The 17681-nt window shown below is 38.4% G+C and overlaps 1 protein-coding gene across 2 annotated transcripts in view; it reads right to left on the reverse strand.

The window, feature by feature from the left end:
* Nucleotides 1-242: 242 nt before the first annotated feature.
* LOC148677830 (endophilin-A1-like) overlaps nt 243-17681 on the reverse strand; it is a 97020-nt gene continuing 79581 nt past the window's right edge. The window contains exons 4-9 of one of the 2 annotated variants that reach the window (XM_088626862.1): nt 15875-16018; nt 7949-8082; nt 7190-7348; nt 5317-5420; nt 4017-4141; nt 243-2842 (exon numbers count right to left, since the gene is read on the reverse strand). In XM_088626862.1, coding sequence (XP_088482988.1) covers nt 2646-2842; nt 4017-4141; nt 5317-5420; nt 7190-7348; nt 7949-8082; nt 15875-16018 — 863 coding nt within the window. In that variant the 3' untranslated portion in view covers nt 243-2645. Of the gene's footprint in view, nt 2843-4016; nt 4142-5316; nt 5424-7189; nt 7349-7948; nt 8083-15874; nt 16019-17681 lie in introns of both variants that reach the window. The other variant, XM_088626857.1, reaches the window with a different exon arrangement.

Consider the following 17681-nt stretch of genomic DNA (forward strand, 5'->3'; position numbering starts at 1 on the left):
GAATCTTAAAAGACATTTCTGAAAGCAAGTTCCCCAACATATTATGTCGTGTTCTGTGTGTTGCATTTTTTATGCATAGCAAATATTTAAAATTTGCCCTGATCTGTGGCAACTTCGGTCAGATGGTAGGTCTCAAACACACACCCTCCACACTCCATTTTTCAGGGTGTTAATCTAGCCATCACAATTCAGAAGAGGGGAACCCTTCCACTGACTAGAAAAAAAGATACTTAACATAAGCGTGAATTTGTCTTTGTGTTTATTTCAATGATTAACACTATATATATATATTAATTATTTTTTTCACAACAAGCATTACATTTTCGTGTAACCCGGCACAGGAAGAAAAAAAATATTTTTGTGCAGCACAAACTTTTACATTTTTATTACTATAAACATATATGTGTGTATACAGTGTATATACAGTATACCAACACACATACATATACTGTATATTATACATAGACTTTACCACTGTTACAAAAGTAAGCTAGATGCATGACTGTACACTGAGGGTGAAAACAAACACAAAAGTAGCTGAACAGTCCTCATTGAGGGCAAAAATACTCACAATATATGTTCAGAATAGAAACAATCAAGGAAGGAAATGTTGCCAATCTAAGTAAAAGTGCTGTCGGTTCACACTACCTGAACAACTCACCAATGAACAACACTGTTGTAGGTAAAAGTTGTGCTTCCTCTTTTTATTAAAAAATCACTGATATTGTAGATGCCAGCTGGCTCAAGTCTAGTAATCTTACTGGTCCTTTTAGTAGTGACCTAAAGTTCTAATGTGAACAAGAGAAACAGATAAAGAAAAACAGACATATATAAAAATACACAGGACCCCCCACATGTTACCCAGTTGATAAAAATGAATTGTTCAATGTAATATTACTACGATATCAAAAAGCTTTAACAGAGTGGAATGCTCTGTGAAACCGAGACAGTCAAATTAAAGAAAACCTGAAATGTCAAGCTTTTCCTTTTAAAGGCCTAACTGAAAGCTGAAGCTTCAGGATACACAGTATTTGATTTTTTTTAGGTTTTTCTCTTGATTTGGCATTTATGCTATTTTTTCAGAAGCGTCACTGCAGCTTGAATAAATGATACCAATACAGGTACAGTAACACCCGATGTTTACTAAAGCATGTGGAGGGCTTTAAGCATTTGGTGAGGAAATCAAATGAAAAAAGTTTTAGGAAACTAGAGTGTGTTTTGTGTCTCCAAAATACTTTCAAGGACAGATAAAGCAATTCAGACACACATTTTATGGAATGTATTGGAATAAAGGAAAAATAATGCACACTGACACTACAGACTGTGCAGTGTCAATAGACAAGTGTTAATAAACAAACTACTGGCTGAGCTTTAAGCTGTCTACCATAAATGCATGACAAAAGTAACAATACAGTACATAGCGCTGCAGCTTCTAGCAGAAATCAGTACATTTTCAAAATAATGTACAGGAAGTCTATGCAGTACAATAAAAGATGGCCCTGTGGTTAACCAGTGGAAACAAAAGACTCCATGCTGCTAGAAAAACTATTTGGCATTTAAGATTATAAACCTGTTAGGATGTTATGCAGAGCTATAACTTGAATTGTGCATTTGTCATTACTACATTGCTAGATACAGCACCAGTTCTAAATATTTTATGGGGCATTATTTTCACTAAATAATAATTAAGCTGCTTGATCGTACAAAAGCAGACAACTGTCTGTCAATTGCAGTAGTCCACAATCTGTGGAAAACATAGTATGACTTCCTAAACAAACTGCAATGAATTGGGCTGCTTTCAATAGCATCCAACATGTTTAAAAGCGCAATACATATTCACATAAATTTCAAAGTGTTTAATTTGCTACAGACCCATTTGCTAAATCTGTTTAATGTTCTCTGTGTTTTTGCTTTAATAAGTAAAATTACAGTATTCATTATATTTTCAACAACAGAGATTCAATAGCATCCAAGAGCACTTCTAAGCAATAAAGTCTTTAGACTCTGGATTTAAAGACTTCTGTGTCTCCGAGAGACCTGTTCATCAGCAACATTACTTATTTTCCCCCCTATTTGTTTTATTTTTTCAGTTTATCTTTTTTTCATTGTTTCCAATAAAACTAACTAGACTGTTAAGCTTTGAAGAAATAAACCTTTTGACTGTTATCATTGCAAATGTGTTTTTCACCACTTCTTTCAGATAAATAGTGAACTCTACATACTGTATAGTCCAAAGGTGGCCCAGTAGGAAGTGCAATCCGCAATGTACTTGTTTACCAAGAAAATATAAGTGACACCCATTATTTATCACAAGATACTGCAGGAGTGACTATATTCACGTATAGTTATTGAACTCCTGGGGAGAGGAGAGTCTGCAGAGGTTTGACAACTTCCCAAAAGCACATTTCATTCAGAAAACAAACATAAATACTTCTCATGTGAACGGAAAGATTGTACACTGAAGGAGACGTTTATGATAAAGTCACATAGCCACTGTTTTTTTTGTTTTTGCACTCATATGTGTAGGTGTGTCGCCGTCATCGCCATCATCATCATTGTCGTTGTCGTCGTCGTTGTCATCAAAGGAGTAGCACAGATGCAGGAAGAAGCCAGTGCCCAAAGTGAGTGTGGGTGATGTGCACACGTTAGTGAGGCAGGGGCACCAGGATATCCACATAGTTGATGGGGAAGAATCCCGACTGGCCGTGCAACATTCCCTCGTACCAGTTGTCGTCAATCTGATTCGTCAGGGTAATGACATCTCCCTCCTTAAAGCCCAGCTCGCCTTCGTTCTCGGGGTCAAAGTCGTAGAGGGCCCGACAGCAGGGCTGGTCCATCGGGGCTGGAGAGACAGTCAGGGCAAGGAGCTGTGAAGAGGCTGCTCAGAACATAACTATTCATGAAGCACCAGGTGCTCTAAGCTCTTAAGGTTAGGCTCTACAGCCTAGGTTCTATAGAAGTTTATTTTAATGGAAACAAGACAAGAAATATGTGCAGAGGCCTTATATCTCCGATGCCTTTGTCATTAGTTGTAATTTACCAATGCACCCTATTAGAAAATTTCTTTTAAATGCCCAAAATATGCTACTTGGTTAATTTGAGACAAACTGGGTTTTTGAAAGACTTCTTATAAGATACAGGTAATAGCGACAGAGTGTTTTTATAAGACCCCTGAAGAAAGTTTTTAGACTGTTGATCTCATAATTGTATGTACTGTACCTGTCTATAAAATTCATGGATACAATGTGTTTCTTTAAATGATGCTAAAAAAATGTGATGACCTCTGATGCATACATTATGCCATTTGTGCCTGTCCCTGTAAAGAATTATGCATGTGATTATGATGTCTTACCATAACATCATCCTAAACCACAGTTTTAAATCAAATCCAAGAAATCAACAATATATTTGGGAATTTTACATTTACTTTACCCTAATAATTTAACACTGCTCAGGTCATTGTATTCTTTGGTAAAAGTGCACTTTCTTTTTCCAATAACTGCATTGGAAACGCTTTTGCCAAAATAAGAGTTGTGCCTCAAAATTGGTTGATATGAAGAGCTGCGATCTGACAGAAGGATTAACATGGGTCTATTTTTATTCCCTTACAGCAGGCATTCATTACATCTGAGCATTCAGTTATTGGATTGAGCCCTTCATTTAAAGTCAGATAAAATAATTAGATCAGATGGGTAGCTGCGTCAGCATGCATAGGCTGCAAAGGAACAAGTAATAGGTTTATTCCAAGCTGAAAAGAAGAAAGAAAACACAACGTTTCGGGCGTGGAGCCATCTTCAGATGTGAGAAAGACAGGGCAGTAAGCAAAGGTAATATAGCATAGGAGAACACAAGCTGGGAGAGAGGAGGAGTGGGAGGCAGGTGCAGGGGACAGACAGAGTGGTCAAGTGGCCATTTAAAATAATTCAATACCGTGTTATTTACTTTCAAACCATTTCACCTGAAATTCAACAATGAAATGTTGTTTCAGTTATTCCGTTTAGTGGGCTCTCCCTTACCTGGGGATTTTGCAGTGCCACTATGAGCTATACCACCATTCTGGTTCTCACTTGGTGTGAACTCCATGACCATGCGAGGCTTGGGCATATACTCTCTCCTTGGCTTGCTTGAGGCTTCCCTTATCCTAGAAGACAGTGAGGCATATTCTAAATTGGCTTTTCCATGTGAATGAAATACTCTCCAAAGGGTAAGGAGAAGTTCCAGCAAGCACAGTAAAGAGTCTGTTGTCAAGATGCGGATTGTATCTCAGTCCTGATAGAGGAAAGCCTGGCATTTCATTATATTACCTTCCGTAATATGCAGATGTCCAGATATGCAGAATAAACTCTTAGATATATTGTAGGTTTTATGGGGTGAAAAAATGGCAAATTGATAGTAAAACAACGTTTTACAATTTACACCTCCCCCGATCCAGATTTCCAAAATTATTAACTGACAGACATTGCATGAAAAATCTCTCTTTATACTGTACCTCCATATACAGAACATTATTTCTTTATTGTTTATCTCTTTGATATGTGAAAAGGTGATGTCATAGACTTGGCTAAACGTTATCCTTAAAATCCAAAAGGGCACCCAAAGAAAAAAATATGATTTACTTTTTACAAAAGAAATCCCAACAAACAATAGCAAGCCAACTAGAGGGCTCAGGTTAGCAACATCACAATTTATTTTTGATCTAGTATTTTTATACTTCTTGATCTCTGCTGCGATTGTGGTTTTGGTGGGACGTCCAACATTGAAAATGCTCTGTCTACTTTTTCCATTTCATCATCAAATCCATGGGCTCTGCTTTGTTTCCACTGAGGATAGTTAAGTCCATTTCAATGGCTAATGATTTGCACAAAAAGTCATGTAGGAGTTTAGCTGAGACTTTCTTTTTTTTTAAAAAGCACGGTTGTACAAGGTTTGGTCATTCACAACTTTGTTTAAATTTGAGTGTTTTTAATAAACTTTCTTACACATCTGATCCTGTATTTATTTTTCTAATTTTGTTCAGTTGCAATAGTCATATATAGTTAATAAAAATAATTTAAAGTTAAGATGTACGTAATCAAGGGTGCAAGCACTTTCTGTCTGGTACTGTCAAGTCCTATCTTTGTGTATGTGAAATTAAGACATAACTTTGCTTAACCAGCTAAAAACCACACATACAGCTGGTTTTAAATTTAATTAGTCTGAAGTAGGCATATATAAAACATTATTGTCCATACACTGTTCCATTACCCTTGTGAAAAATAATAATTTTTCAACCAGTTGACCAGTTGGACACCTACAGTATGTGCTCACTTACAGTACCTGTTCTCCAGTTTGCTGGACAGCTGCTGGAGGATCTCAGTAGCTTGCCGGTGATACTCCACCTGTGCTTGGACCAGGGCAGCTAACTGGCTGACCTGTTCAATCTGCTAATACAAACACGAGAGACCAAAGGGTCTCCTGTTACGTACAAAGTAAACAGTCAGGATAAGGCTGCCTATCAGTGCTGCAGTATGGAGAAGAGCACCTTCACCTTGGCTGGCTTGGAAAATGGATCCTTGTCAAAAAAGGCAGCACTCCCAGACACACCGAATCTTGCGGGAAACTAATTAATAATAATAATAATAATAATAATAATAATAATAATAAATTATTAGTGTATAGTTATACTAATTATTATAATTAATAATTAGTGTATAGTGCTTACACTTACAGTATACTGTATAGCGCTTTTCTGGACACTCCACTCAAAGCACTTTACAGGACTCCCCTTCACCACCACCAATGTGCAGCATCCACCTGGATGATGCGACAGCAGCCATAGTGCGCCAGAACGCTCACCACACATCAGCTATCAGTGGGGAGGAGAGCAGAGTAATGAAGCCAATTCATAGATGGGGATTATTTGGAGGCCATGATTGATAAGGGTCAATGGGAAATTTTGCCAGTACGCCAGGGTTACACCCCTACTCTAGATTTTTAATGACCACAGAGAGTCAGGATCTCGGTTTTACGTCTCATCCGAAGGACGGCGCCTGTTTACAGTATAGTGTCCACGTCACTATACTGGAGCATTAGGACCCACATGGACAGCAGGGTGAGCGCCCCCTGCTGGCTCCATTAACACCTTTTCCAGCAGCAACCTTAGTTTTTCCCAGGAGGTCTCACATCTAGGTACTGACCAGGCTCACACCTGCTTAGCTTCAGTGGGCAGGCAGGTGTGAGTTGCAGGTTGATATGGCTGCTGGCTTATTAAAATAACAAACACTCAAAAGTATGCCTTTAAGTGAGAAGTATCAGTTAAAAGTGGGCATTTTCACAGATCAAACTGTTACTATCATATAGTAACTCTTGAGTAATAAGTGATATTAAAATCTTGGACAGGGTGGCGTTATCTCAACTTACTGTAGCCTTTTGCAATGAAAGAGAACTTTGGCACGCTAATTTGAATACGAAATAATTCAAAATCTATTAGAAACTGGTGGACTATCCAAGATTCATGTTCTTTTTTGTATTCCCAACAAAGCCTTGTCACTGACATGGTGGTATTATTATGGCATCTAATGATTGCCTTTTTCGAATGCTGAAAAAAAGTGCTGGCTTAGTTAAGGCACTACTAAGAAATATATCACAAATAGTAACACTACATGCTTAACTTCCACATTATTATCATCATATTCAGTTGCTTTCTTTATCTTGTTCTGAAGCTGAATGGAACTGAATGGTTACTGATTAAAATGCCCAGTGCCTGAAAAGACCACACTCCTGTCCAACCTTTTGTTAGGCTAATCTTCTGATTCTATATAAAATTATTATTTTATCTTGGAAAGTAGCTCTCCGTACTTCTTAGACACTCAAGAATAAAACTGGCCCTGGCTTTAGCTCATTGAGTGCACTCATTCCAGGCCTCAGGGATTTTCATGCTTCTTAGATATTAGAAACTGAACTCCAAAACACAAAAAAGCTAACAAATAACAGTTATATTACTAAGGAAATGTGAGGGTTAATATTGAACATTTTCTGAACAATCTTCTGTCAGCTCTTAATTATTCAGTTCATTTTCATGATTAAGAGATCATGTGGAATGAATGCCACCAGACCATGTGAGCCTTGAGGAGCCGGGGTGAGTAAACACTGATGTATCGGACGTGTACAAGACGCAAACACATGCGTTCATATCCAACAGAGCCCTTACATCACTTTCCAACAGGTTAAACATGCTCTGTTCTGCAATCTCTTTGGACTCATCAAACTTCTCCAGGGCTTGCTTGATCTCTTCATCCTGCAGCTTGCCCTGTCTCTTCTTCTTGTAGTCAAAGTCGAGGCGCCGGCCCTCCATCTTCTTCAAGTGGTGCTGTAAGAGGAAAACATTACATCTGCACATCCACAGTCATAGGCAAAGTAAATCTTAGATCACACAGATCATATAGCCATAACCTTTAGGCATAACCTTGATGTGTTAGCTCAATATGACAAAGGCAATCTAAATTAAATTACTTTAAAAGTTTCTGTATTTTTCTCTGAAGGTGAAACACTTATTCTTTTCTTCTTCTTTTTTAATCTGGTTTAGATCCATCTTTGTTGGCAATAATCCATCACAATGAAAGCCGTGAATCTCATGTTTATCATTTAGTCCCAGTTATCCCTATCTTATAGATAAGATCACTTATTGCTGGTACTTATGGAGCCAGAAATACATCTGCATGTATTTAAAACCCATACTAATGAGTTATTTTCATCATTTCTGACTCTCTCAGTATTATTCCTGCTTCCAGGCTAAGACAGATGGCCTTGAAAAACCAATTCTTGAGGGTCTTAGACCAGCACCAAATTCATTCAGACCATATGGTCATAGCATAAGTCATGAAATAACGCTCAGTAAAGAATATGATAGAGATTAAATACTGTACAATAACAACTGATGAACACTTAATAGCCCTGTCAAGGTTTTTACCTGTATCTCCTTGAGGTCTTTGTCATGTAGATTCTGCAGAGGGTCTATAAAATTCTGCTTCACTTCCATATCAAGTGCATCTTTCACTTCACCTAATTCCCTAATGGCTTCCCCTGCATCAATGAGTGCAAGGCCTGCAAAATAGTAACAGACCAAGATCCAGTACGCAGTGCAAATTCTGTAGCCTCGTACTCAGAACTCAATAATATTCACAATGAACATTCAACATTTAGACTAGTAAAACTACACTGAACACTTATGGCAAGCCTTGATTTTAACATGAGAAAACTTATGGTTTCATCAAACATAGCTTTAATATCTTTCATCAGTCATCATTTCTCATGTCATTGGTAAACATGGTTCAATAAATAGTTTGAATGGCAAATGAGGTATGGGTCACATAATGAATACAGGTTCCCCTTGCGTGGGAATTCAGAATCCTAATTATGACTAAAAACACCAGTGTAAAAACAGTATGTAAAAACAGTATGGCAGAGGCAGACTGACATGTTTCTCCATTCAGTCTGTAAATCAACAACCCATTAATAGTGACTTGAACAGCGGTTGTCTGCACATATTGGCAACTGAGTAAAGACTTTGCAAACACCAGGCAATTCTCTGATACAGATCCCAGACTGAACTAGAAACATTTTTGTATAGCACGTACTGTAATACTCATAAATATCACATAAGAATATTTTAGATACCCAGTTTTGCTGAGTACTTAAGATTTAACTTTTTTATATGAGGTAATGCTCCTACTATACCACAAGGGGGAGCGAGTAGCATTGCACTTTTAATCCTTTCTGCAGCCGAATATGATACATGAAATCAGTGCTATGGGGATTTAATTTTGCGCATTAATGGATGTTTCAAAAAGCTCTTTGGGGCCCTTTTAAAATTACAATCCATAGCAGCTCTTTTTTCAGCAGGATTTTCTACTCTTCCATCCATAATGCTGTTATCAGTGCCCACGCTATTAGGAGCATGTCCCGTAGGGGAATCATATATTTCACTCAGGATGTTAGAAGAACACTGGTACCTTCAGAGGAAAAATATTAAAATGGGAAACCTGTTTGTCCTACTGTTAAAATAGGATCAAAACATCTTGTAAGCTGTAAAAAACTCAGTTCTTGTCATTTAACTTCACCACGGTTCCTTTCCAGCTCTTAAACAGACTTGCCTTGCGAGCTCAAAGTTTAAACATGAAAAATGGTTTAATTATGGTGTTTCCAAAGGAGCTCAAGATTTAAACAGAGATAAAAAATGGTTGTTAGCAGCCACAAGTGACGAAGTCAAATATCCTGTACACTTATGTGTGTGACAGAGACTGATTGGGTGCTTATTAAGCCAACGAAATGACACTAACTGTGGCATATCACATTAAACTAAATAACATTATTATTAATAATACATTTTGTAGTGTCTTTTCTGTCATTTCAGAAATAACCAAATAAAAAATATACAAAAGGCCAGCACATTTGAATACAGATGTAATATATATATATACAATTATATAAGCATAAAAAATTAACATAAAAATTAAACAAGGACAGATTCAGAATCCCTGACAACCCTAGTAAGAGTTTCATAATCGAGGTGACTGTGGAATTTAATGCTCGGTCATCTGTGGAGCAAAGCTGTCCCCTTGGCCCATTCAGGAGAACAGAATCAGAGGAACGTAGGCCATAAGATGAGGAGCAGCACTGAAGCAGATCCTTAAGACAAGATTGTGCCAAAAGTATAAGATAAGATAAGATCTATTTATTAGCCATATACAATTTCTTGCATCTTTTCGCATACCCCAGCTTGCTCTCCATGAGACACAGACACACAGACAGGGAGAGAAGCTTGGGGTCAGAGTGCAGGGCCAGCCATTGTACAGCGCCCCTGGAGCAGTTGGGGTTAAGGGCCTTGCTCAGGGGCCCAACAGAGTAGGATTCCTCTGCCGGCTGCGGGATTTGAACCGGCAACCTTCCAGCCACAGGCGCAGATCCTTAGGGAGGCTTGCTAGTCAGAAACCGTATTTTAAAGAAGCTTCAGAGATGCACAAATATAATTTTAAAATGTGAGATGGGTGTGCAGCAGCTGCCACTACTGGAACTCTGCAAAGAATTGCCTGACATCCTACAGAAGGAAACAGAGTTAAGACTAGAGAAATATGTAACAAAACCACAGGAAAGAAATAACCAAGCTTTATGCAAAATGTGTGTTCTTTTATTCTCTGAGACAGTTCAGATGATGGAATAATAATCACGCCCATCATGCTCCTAATAGAAGGACAAAGAAATATTAACAATATATACCACAACTATATTGTGACACACACAATGGTAAAACTAGTGTGTTACAGTAACAGGCAAATCCTTGAGAACCTGGTTCACTCAGCAAAAGACTTTAAAATGGGGTGAAGAGTCACATTCCAAGAGGACAACAACCCCAAGGGTACAGCCAAAGTGGCTTCAGAACAAAAAGGCTGAATGTCCTTGAGGGTTTCAGAATTGAACAGTGAAAGAAACAGATACAGTGCCTTCATAAAGTACAGTACTTACAACCCCTGAACAAATGTAAATATTGTTGTTATCACCAGACTTTTAAATACATATATATTATTTTACTCTTGATTTACGCTATTAAAAAGGTGTAAAAATAGTTTCATTGTGTAACATTTATCATGGTTGAATATGACTGTTTACTGAAGTATTCAACCCCCAGAGTCAATACTTTGTAAAGGTACCATTTGCTGCAATTACACCTGTCTTCTTCGGTATTTTTACCCATTTCATGCTTGCAGATTTGCTCAAGCTCTGTCAAGATGGATGGGGGATCGGTAAACTGAATAATTTTTACATCGCTTCAATAGATTCAAGTCTGAGCCACACAAGGACATTCAGCCTTCTTATTCTGAAGCCACTTTGGCTGTACATTACGTTTGGGGTCGTTGTCCTGTTGGAACGTGAATCTTCAGCTCAGTTTAAAGTCTTTTGCGGAGTGAAGCAAGTTCTCCTCAAGGATTTGCCTGTCACTGTAACACTCTAGTTTCACCATTGTGTGTGTCATCATATAGTTGTGGTTCTCCTCATAGATTTGCCTATATTTGGCTCCATTCCTTGTTCCCTCTATCCTGAAAAAGTGCACCAGTCCCTCCTTTTGAAAAGTATCTCCATTAGATGATGCTGCCACTACCAGGCTTCATAGTAGGAATGGTGTTGCACATCTGTTAGCTATGCTTAGTTTGCACCAGACATGGTACTTTGCATTCAGTCCAGTTCAGTTATTGTTTCAATATGCCAGAGACTTTTTTACCATGTGGTCTCAAAGCCTGCCACTTGCCTTCTTGCAAACTCTAGGTGTGCTATTGGTTTCCACCTAGCCATTCTCGCATAGAGACTAAATCAGTGGAGTGCATTTCTTGGACAGGTCCTCCCATTCCAAACTTTATTATTCATCAGGGTTATCACTGAGTTCTCGGTCCCTTCTCTGACCAAACACCTTCTTGCCCAGTTGCTATAGGAAAAGTGGTTCCATATTCTTTCCATTTCATATCAACCAATTGGATTGTGCTCCTAGGGATTATCAACACACATTAAATAAATTATTTCAGGTGGGTAGCTGCGTCAGCATGCGTAGGCTGAAAAGGAACAATTAATAGGTTTATTCCATGCTGAAAAGAGAAGAAAGAAAACACAACGTTTCGGCTGTGGAGCCTTCTTCAGGTGTGTTTTCTTTCTGTTCTATTCAGCATGGAATAAACCTTTACTTGTTCCTTAAATAAATTATTTTTACCCCCCTAGATTTATGCTAGAGTTGTAAAGCTCTTTGATCTTCATGGCACAGTTTCTGCTCTGATATGCACTTGTCAGCTGAGGGACCTTATACAGAAAGGTGTATTACTTCTGAAATCTCATGAACTGACCACAGGTGGACTCCATTCAAGTTCTAGAATGATTTGACAAGGAAATTAAAACCACCTTGGCTCAAGCTGGAGTGTCATAGTAAAGGGGGTCAATATTTATGAAACACAAGACTATGCTAGGCCAGCGGTAGCTGTTCTCTTTCTGTATTGTCACTCCTCTTTTCTCTGCATCTCTGTTATATTCATGATCTCCCTAGGAAGCAGTCTTATTGAATTGCAGTGAAGTTATTAATTAATCATTAGGAACACCCTTTGATCATGTGTGTCTCTCTCCATTTGCACTTGCCTCCTATCCCAAATAGAAATATGTAAATACAACCAAACAATAACCATCGTTTCAAACCCTCTGAATAAGGCAATTAAGGTGGGGATGTGCATATGTTGCTAACCTCAGCTGAAAGTCAGCTGCCTCCCCAGTCAAAAAAAAAAAGTACAGCTGCAAAGAACACAGGGCCCAGCAACAATGTTTCTGCTGGCCCACTGAATTTTCAAGATGCTTATAAACATATAAAATCAAGTAGAGGCACATCAGCACATGAGCACCAAGAGCTACACACAGTCACTCCTTCATAACAATTTAATACTGTTACGCATTAGATCAAACAGCAATAACCAATAAGAGAAAACTGTTGACCCTCTCCAGTACAGTCCCATTGATATAAACAGGTGTGTGACCTCCTCCCTGATGTTTCCTATAATCCACGATCATTTCCTTAGTCTTACTGATGTTCAGAGAAAGGTTGTTCTCCTGGCACCACGCTGCCAGGGTTTCAACCTCCTTCCTGTACGCAGACTCTTCACCGTCTATGATCAGGCCGATGACTGTTGTATCGTCCGCAAACTTCATGATGGAGTTTGAGTTATGCCTGGCGACACAATCATGGGTAAATTAGGAGTAGAGGACAGGGCTAAGCACACAGCCTTGGGGGGCTCCAGTGTTTAGAGTCAGGGTAGAGGATATGTTTGTGTCCACCCTCACCACCTGCTTTCCATCAAGAAGTCCAGGATCCAGTTACAGAGGGAGGTGTTCAGTCCCAGGTCCAGGAGCTTGATGACAAGCTTTGAGGGCACTATGGTAAAACTTAAAGCAGTATTAAGTTCCTGGGAGTAAACACCACAGAGGACACACCAACATTGTGGTCAAAACAGCACGGCAGCGCCTATTCTTTCTCCACAGGCTAAAGAAGTTCAGCATGCCGTCACATATCCAGGGCAGCTTCTACAGGTGCACTACTAAGAGTATCCTGACTGGTTACATCACTGCCTGGTATGGGAACTGCTCTGCCCAGGATCGCAAAGTACTGCAGAGGGTGGTGAAGTCAGCGCAGCTCATTACCGGCTGTGAGCTACCAAACATCAAGGATATCTACTCAGCTAGATGTCTGAAGAAGGCCAGGTCCATTCTCAAGGACCCCAGTCATCCCAGTCATAAACCGTTTTCTCTCCTACCATCCGGTAAACGGTATCAAAGCATTTGGTCCAAGGCCAACAGATTACAGAACAGCTTCTACCTCCAGGAAATAAGACTGCTAAACAGCCAAGCTGCAGTTCCTTCAGCAAATCACCCATAATGGCTACATGGACATACAGTTTTCACTGTATCGGCATAATGCACAACTTGGACATAATGTGCAGTATTGCATTCACCCTGGACACATAGCAGCACTATTTATATTGAGCTCTGTCTGAGTTTATTTTATTCAAAATTTTATTCTATTGCACTATTATGTATTATTATATAACCTTATTTTGTAACTTTAATTTTGTCATTTTTATCATTCCCTGTCTGAGCTCGTAGAAAAGACATTTCATTGCCAGCAACCACTGCTGCACACTGTATTGTTGTGCATTTGATAAATAAACTTTGATTGATTGATTGAAAAAATACAGTGAAGTGTTTGCATAATACCCCTTTTCTGATTTATATTCCAGAACCAGAAACTATGGCAGCAATATTCTATGCTAAGAAGTACTTTCTGTCAAAAAGCAGACTGGCCATTGTAAGGAACTTAGTGCTATTCACATAGGCTTGTGAACACAGACAATGAGTTTGTTGTGGTACTGCCAGATAGATCTATTCACATACATTTTTATATTTCACTTTGCATTTTCACTTAGATTACATCTTCAGGACAGTGCTGAGGCAAAACATTGAGTGTATATCAAACAATGAAACTATATTGGGTCAGCATTTATGGCTTCTTATTTGACTTTTTCTGTTATAATTCATGGCACGCTGATTACTTGCTTCAGCTTAAGGTTCAAACTCTTTATTTTCTGGAAATTGCCCAGCTGACAGATTTAGTTTTCTTTCCCCCCATAATCTTACCAAACCAATAAGAATGATTAATTTGATTAAATCGTCTTGTTCCCTGCTTCTAATCTCTTTGAATGCGTTAACTACTGTAGACAGTATGTCATCTTGAAATTAGTCCACAGCCTTCATAATAAAAATATTATGGAGAAAATGTTTCATTTGTTTTTTTAGTGAATAATGACACTTCTTATATGGTGCTTACACTTAAATGCAAAAGTAAATATTTAAAAAGGTCTTAGATGTTTACTTGGAGTCCTTAATTTCCTCCTCAATGAAAGAGGCCCACAAAATGTTTAGATAAATTGCATAAAGTGAAATGGCATGACTTAAACACTGTATGAAATATGGTCAACACTTTACAAAAAGGAGAGTGCATCTCTGTATTCAGTTCAATGAATGACAATCAGATCCTTGGATCAATAAGTTACTAGAACCCAAATGAGAAAGATAGCCTCCTCTCACTTGTTACCTTTCTTATGTTAATATTCTACAGGGCCTGTTACTCATATAAAAATCCTTAACAAATAAATTACGTTGGGTGAAGGCAGCTGTATCTAATGCTCGCAGGACTGCCAGCTTTTGGTGTTTAGAGAAAAGCCTTTGAAACTGATGGCCCTCAGCCTCTTCTCACTCCGTACTGGCTGAGCTGTTCTTTGAGCAACTAGTTTATTAATAATAATAATAATTTCTTACACTTATATAGTGCTTTTCTGGACACTCCACTCAGAGCGCTTTATAGGTAATGGGGGCTCCCCTCCACCACCACCAATGTGCAGCATCAACCTGGATGATGCGACGGCAGCCATAGTGCGCCAGAACACTCACCACACATCAGCTATTAGTGGGGAAGAGAATAGAGTAATGAAGCCAATTCATAGATGGGGATTATTAGGAGGCCATGATTGTTAAGGGCCAATGGGAAAATCGGGCCAGGACGTCGGGGTTACACCCCTACTCTTTTCAAGAAACGCCCTGGGATTTTTAATGACCAGAGTCAGGACCTCGGTTTCACGTCTCATCCGAAGGACAGCACTCTTTCACAGTACAGTGTCCCCATCACTATATTGGAGCATTAGGCCCCACATGGATCGCAGGGTGAGCACCCCCTGCTGGCCCCACTAACACTTCTTCCAGCAGCAACCTCAGTTTTTCCCAGGAGGTCTCCCATCTAGGTACTGACCAGGCTCATATTACTCCAACAGGGTGTAGCTCTGATGCATCAAAGCACAATTGAAATGATGATCTTATCAATTATCCAACTACCAGTCCTTCCCACTCTTTTTGCATTTTTAGTTTATTTTACTACCTCCCTTATACTGAGGGTGAAAGAACCAGTTTGCCTTAACAAATATATAGTGCCAAAAATGGGATTCACTTAAGAAATGAATGCAGATTAACAGTGTTAAAGTTCAAACTACAACTAAAAAAAAGACAAAATAATTGTTGAAATCTGGTAGATACATTGCCCGCTGTTTGTACTAAAAATAGGCTTTTCTCTAAAGTTTTAGTGGAAATATTGTGTATAATTGACACCCATAAAAGCGAAACTTCCATTCCTTGTGACTGATAACATTCCACATATTATTCTACTTATTTTGCATATGGTGTAACATTTGTGAGCTTGGCACAAGCTCAGGTTGCAGACTGTGAAAGAGAAGTGAAAGAATAAAAAACAGTCAGGTTTCCCACATACCGAAATTGGACTCCTCCCCAAGTTCTCTGCCATACTTCTGCATGGCTTCGCCCAGTAAAGTCTCGGCCTGTGGATACCCAGGACCTTTTTCCTGGCCCCGGATCTTGGACATGGTGTTGATCATGCTCAGCTTTGCTCTAGAGGCTGACGGGTGAGAAGAAGGACAGTGAAAACGTGGTCATCCTCACATTCTCATCTTTCAAGGACAAGGAAACATCATTGTTACCCCAGCGATCTGCCCCACATATCATCCCAGACATTACTATTGGCCTGATACTATGAGATGTTCTGATCTGACATTTACGAATCCCTAGACAAAACAACCTCATCTAAGGTAAAGAGTAATTAAACTACAATTTATTATTTGGTGTATACTTTTAGTCAATGTGATTTACATGTGTAACCATTTATACAGGTAGGAATTTTGCTCAAGCAATCTGAGTAAGGTACTGTACCTTGGTGCAGGATACTGGATTATAACCTCACAATTATAAATTACAGTATAAATCCATAAACCTACATTCAACATCACTTTACTGCCTCCAAATACTGTATGTGGTGGAACAATCCAGACTATTTAAAGAATTAAAAGCATTAAAGAAAAGGTAAAAATCTCAAATTTAAAGGGTCAACATCCCCAATCCCCTGAAAGCTTATACAACAGGGATAATTCAGAAAAAAAAAACAATGTGGGAGAGACTTCAGGTCTGAGTTGATTAATTGTGCAATTTGTGTGCTTGGCACATCTTCAATTATGGAAGTTTGATAAAGGTGAAAGACAAATCAATGCAAGTTCACACACTTGTTTAAGATCCCCGTATCTGTCAAATCACCACAAACAACATGCTAGCAATTGGAATCTCGTTTCCAGTGTAGACACTAAAATGGATTATTCCACCTGGCATCAATCACTGAAACTGCCTTTGATTCTCATTAACCTTTACATTGTGTCTTTACGAGAAGACTTTACTAGTGAGTTTGTATTTAAGAGATACTGTATAGAATATCAATTTTTACATGGTCAACATTTTCTCAGTACATGACATACAAAGTAAAACATACAGTATTACTGGAAACAAAAGCATAACATTTCTTTACAGCCATGAACCAACTGACATCTCATCTCTTGTAGAACAACTTTAAAATTTTAGTGGAGTCAAAACGCAGGTCAAATTGAATGAAATGGCTTGTTCTCTGGAAATTTTCAGATGTATATAATTTCTTCAGTTCACAGAATCCTGTAAATATTGGAATCTCCAACTTAACTGAGCAAACAAAAATATGGCCTTTTCATAAGAATATTACCTAGTTTTCAAGTTAGCATTTGAAGTAATATTTGTAATGAGGAACAGCTTGAAATGATAAATATATAGATGTATTTATAAGGACATTAGAACATAAGTTCTGAGTAACAAACATTTTTAATTCAATGTGTTCCACATCATTAGCCTTTATTGACATCAGTGTTTTAGAGCTAGAATGACTCTTTACAGACAACAGAAAACAAATATTTTTAGAAGATAAAAGTTGGATTCATTGACTTGGAACAGCTGAGAAAGCAAAAAAACAGTATCTTCTGACGCATGAAAAGGAAACTCAAGGCTGAACTGCACTGTAGATGTTTGTGGTCTGAATTTGAAAGTCTGTGTAAACACTTTGAGCATCAGATGGAAATATAATAATGGTCATAGTAAACAAAACAGTTAATTTGCTGGTAGAGATAAATGAACAAAGAATAGGAAATTATAGATTTCTCACTATTTTAGAGACATGGATAGTTTGAATATTCAGGAATTCCAAGGTAATT

Source organism: Lepisosteus platostomus, chromosome 1, assembly GCF_059453375.1.
Source record: "Lepisosteus platostomus isolate fLepPlt1 chromosome 1, fLepPlt1.hap1, whole genome shotgun sequence".
NCBI classification, from domain to species: domain Eukaryota; kingdom Metazoa; phylum Chordata; class Actinopteri; order Semionotiformes; family Lepisosteidae; genus Lepisosteus; species Lepisosteus platostomus.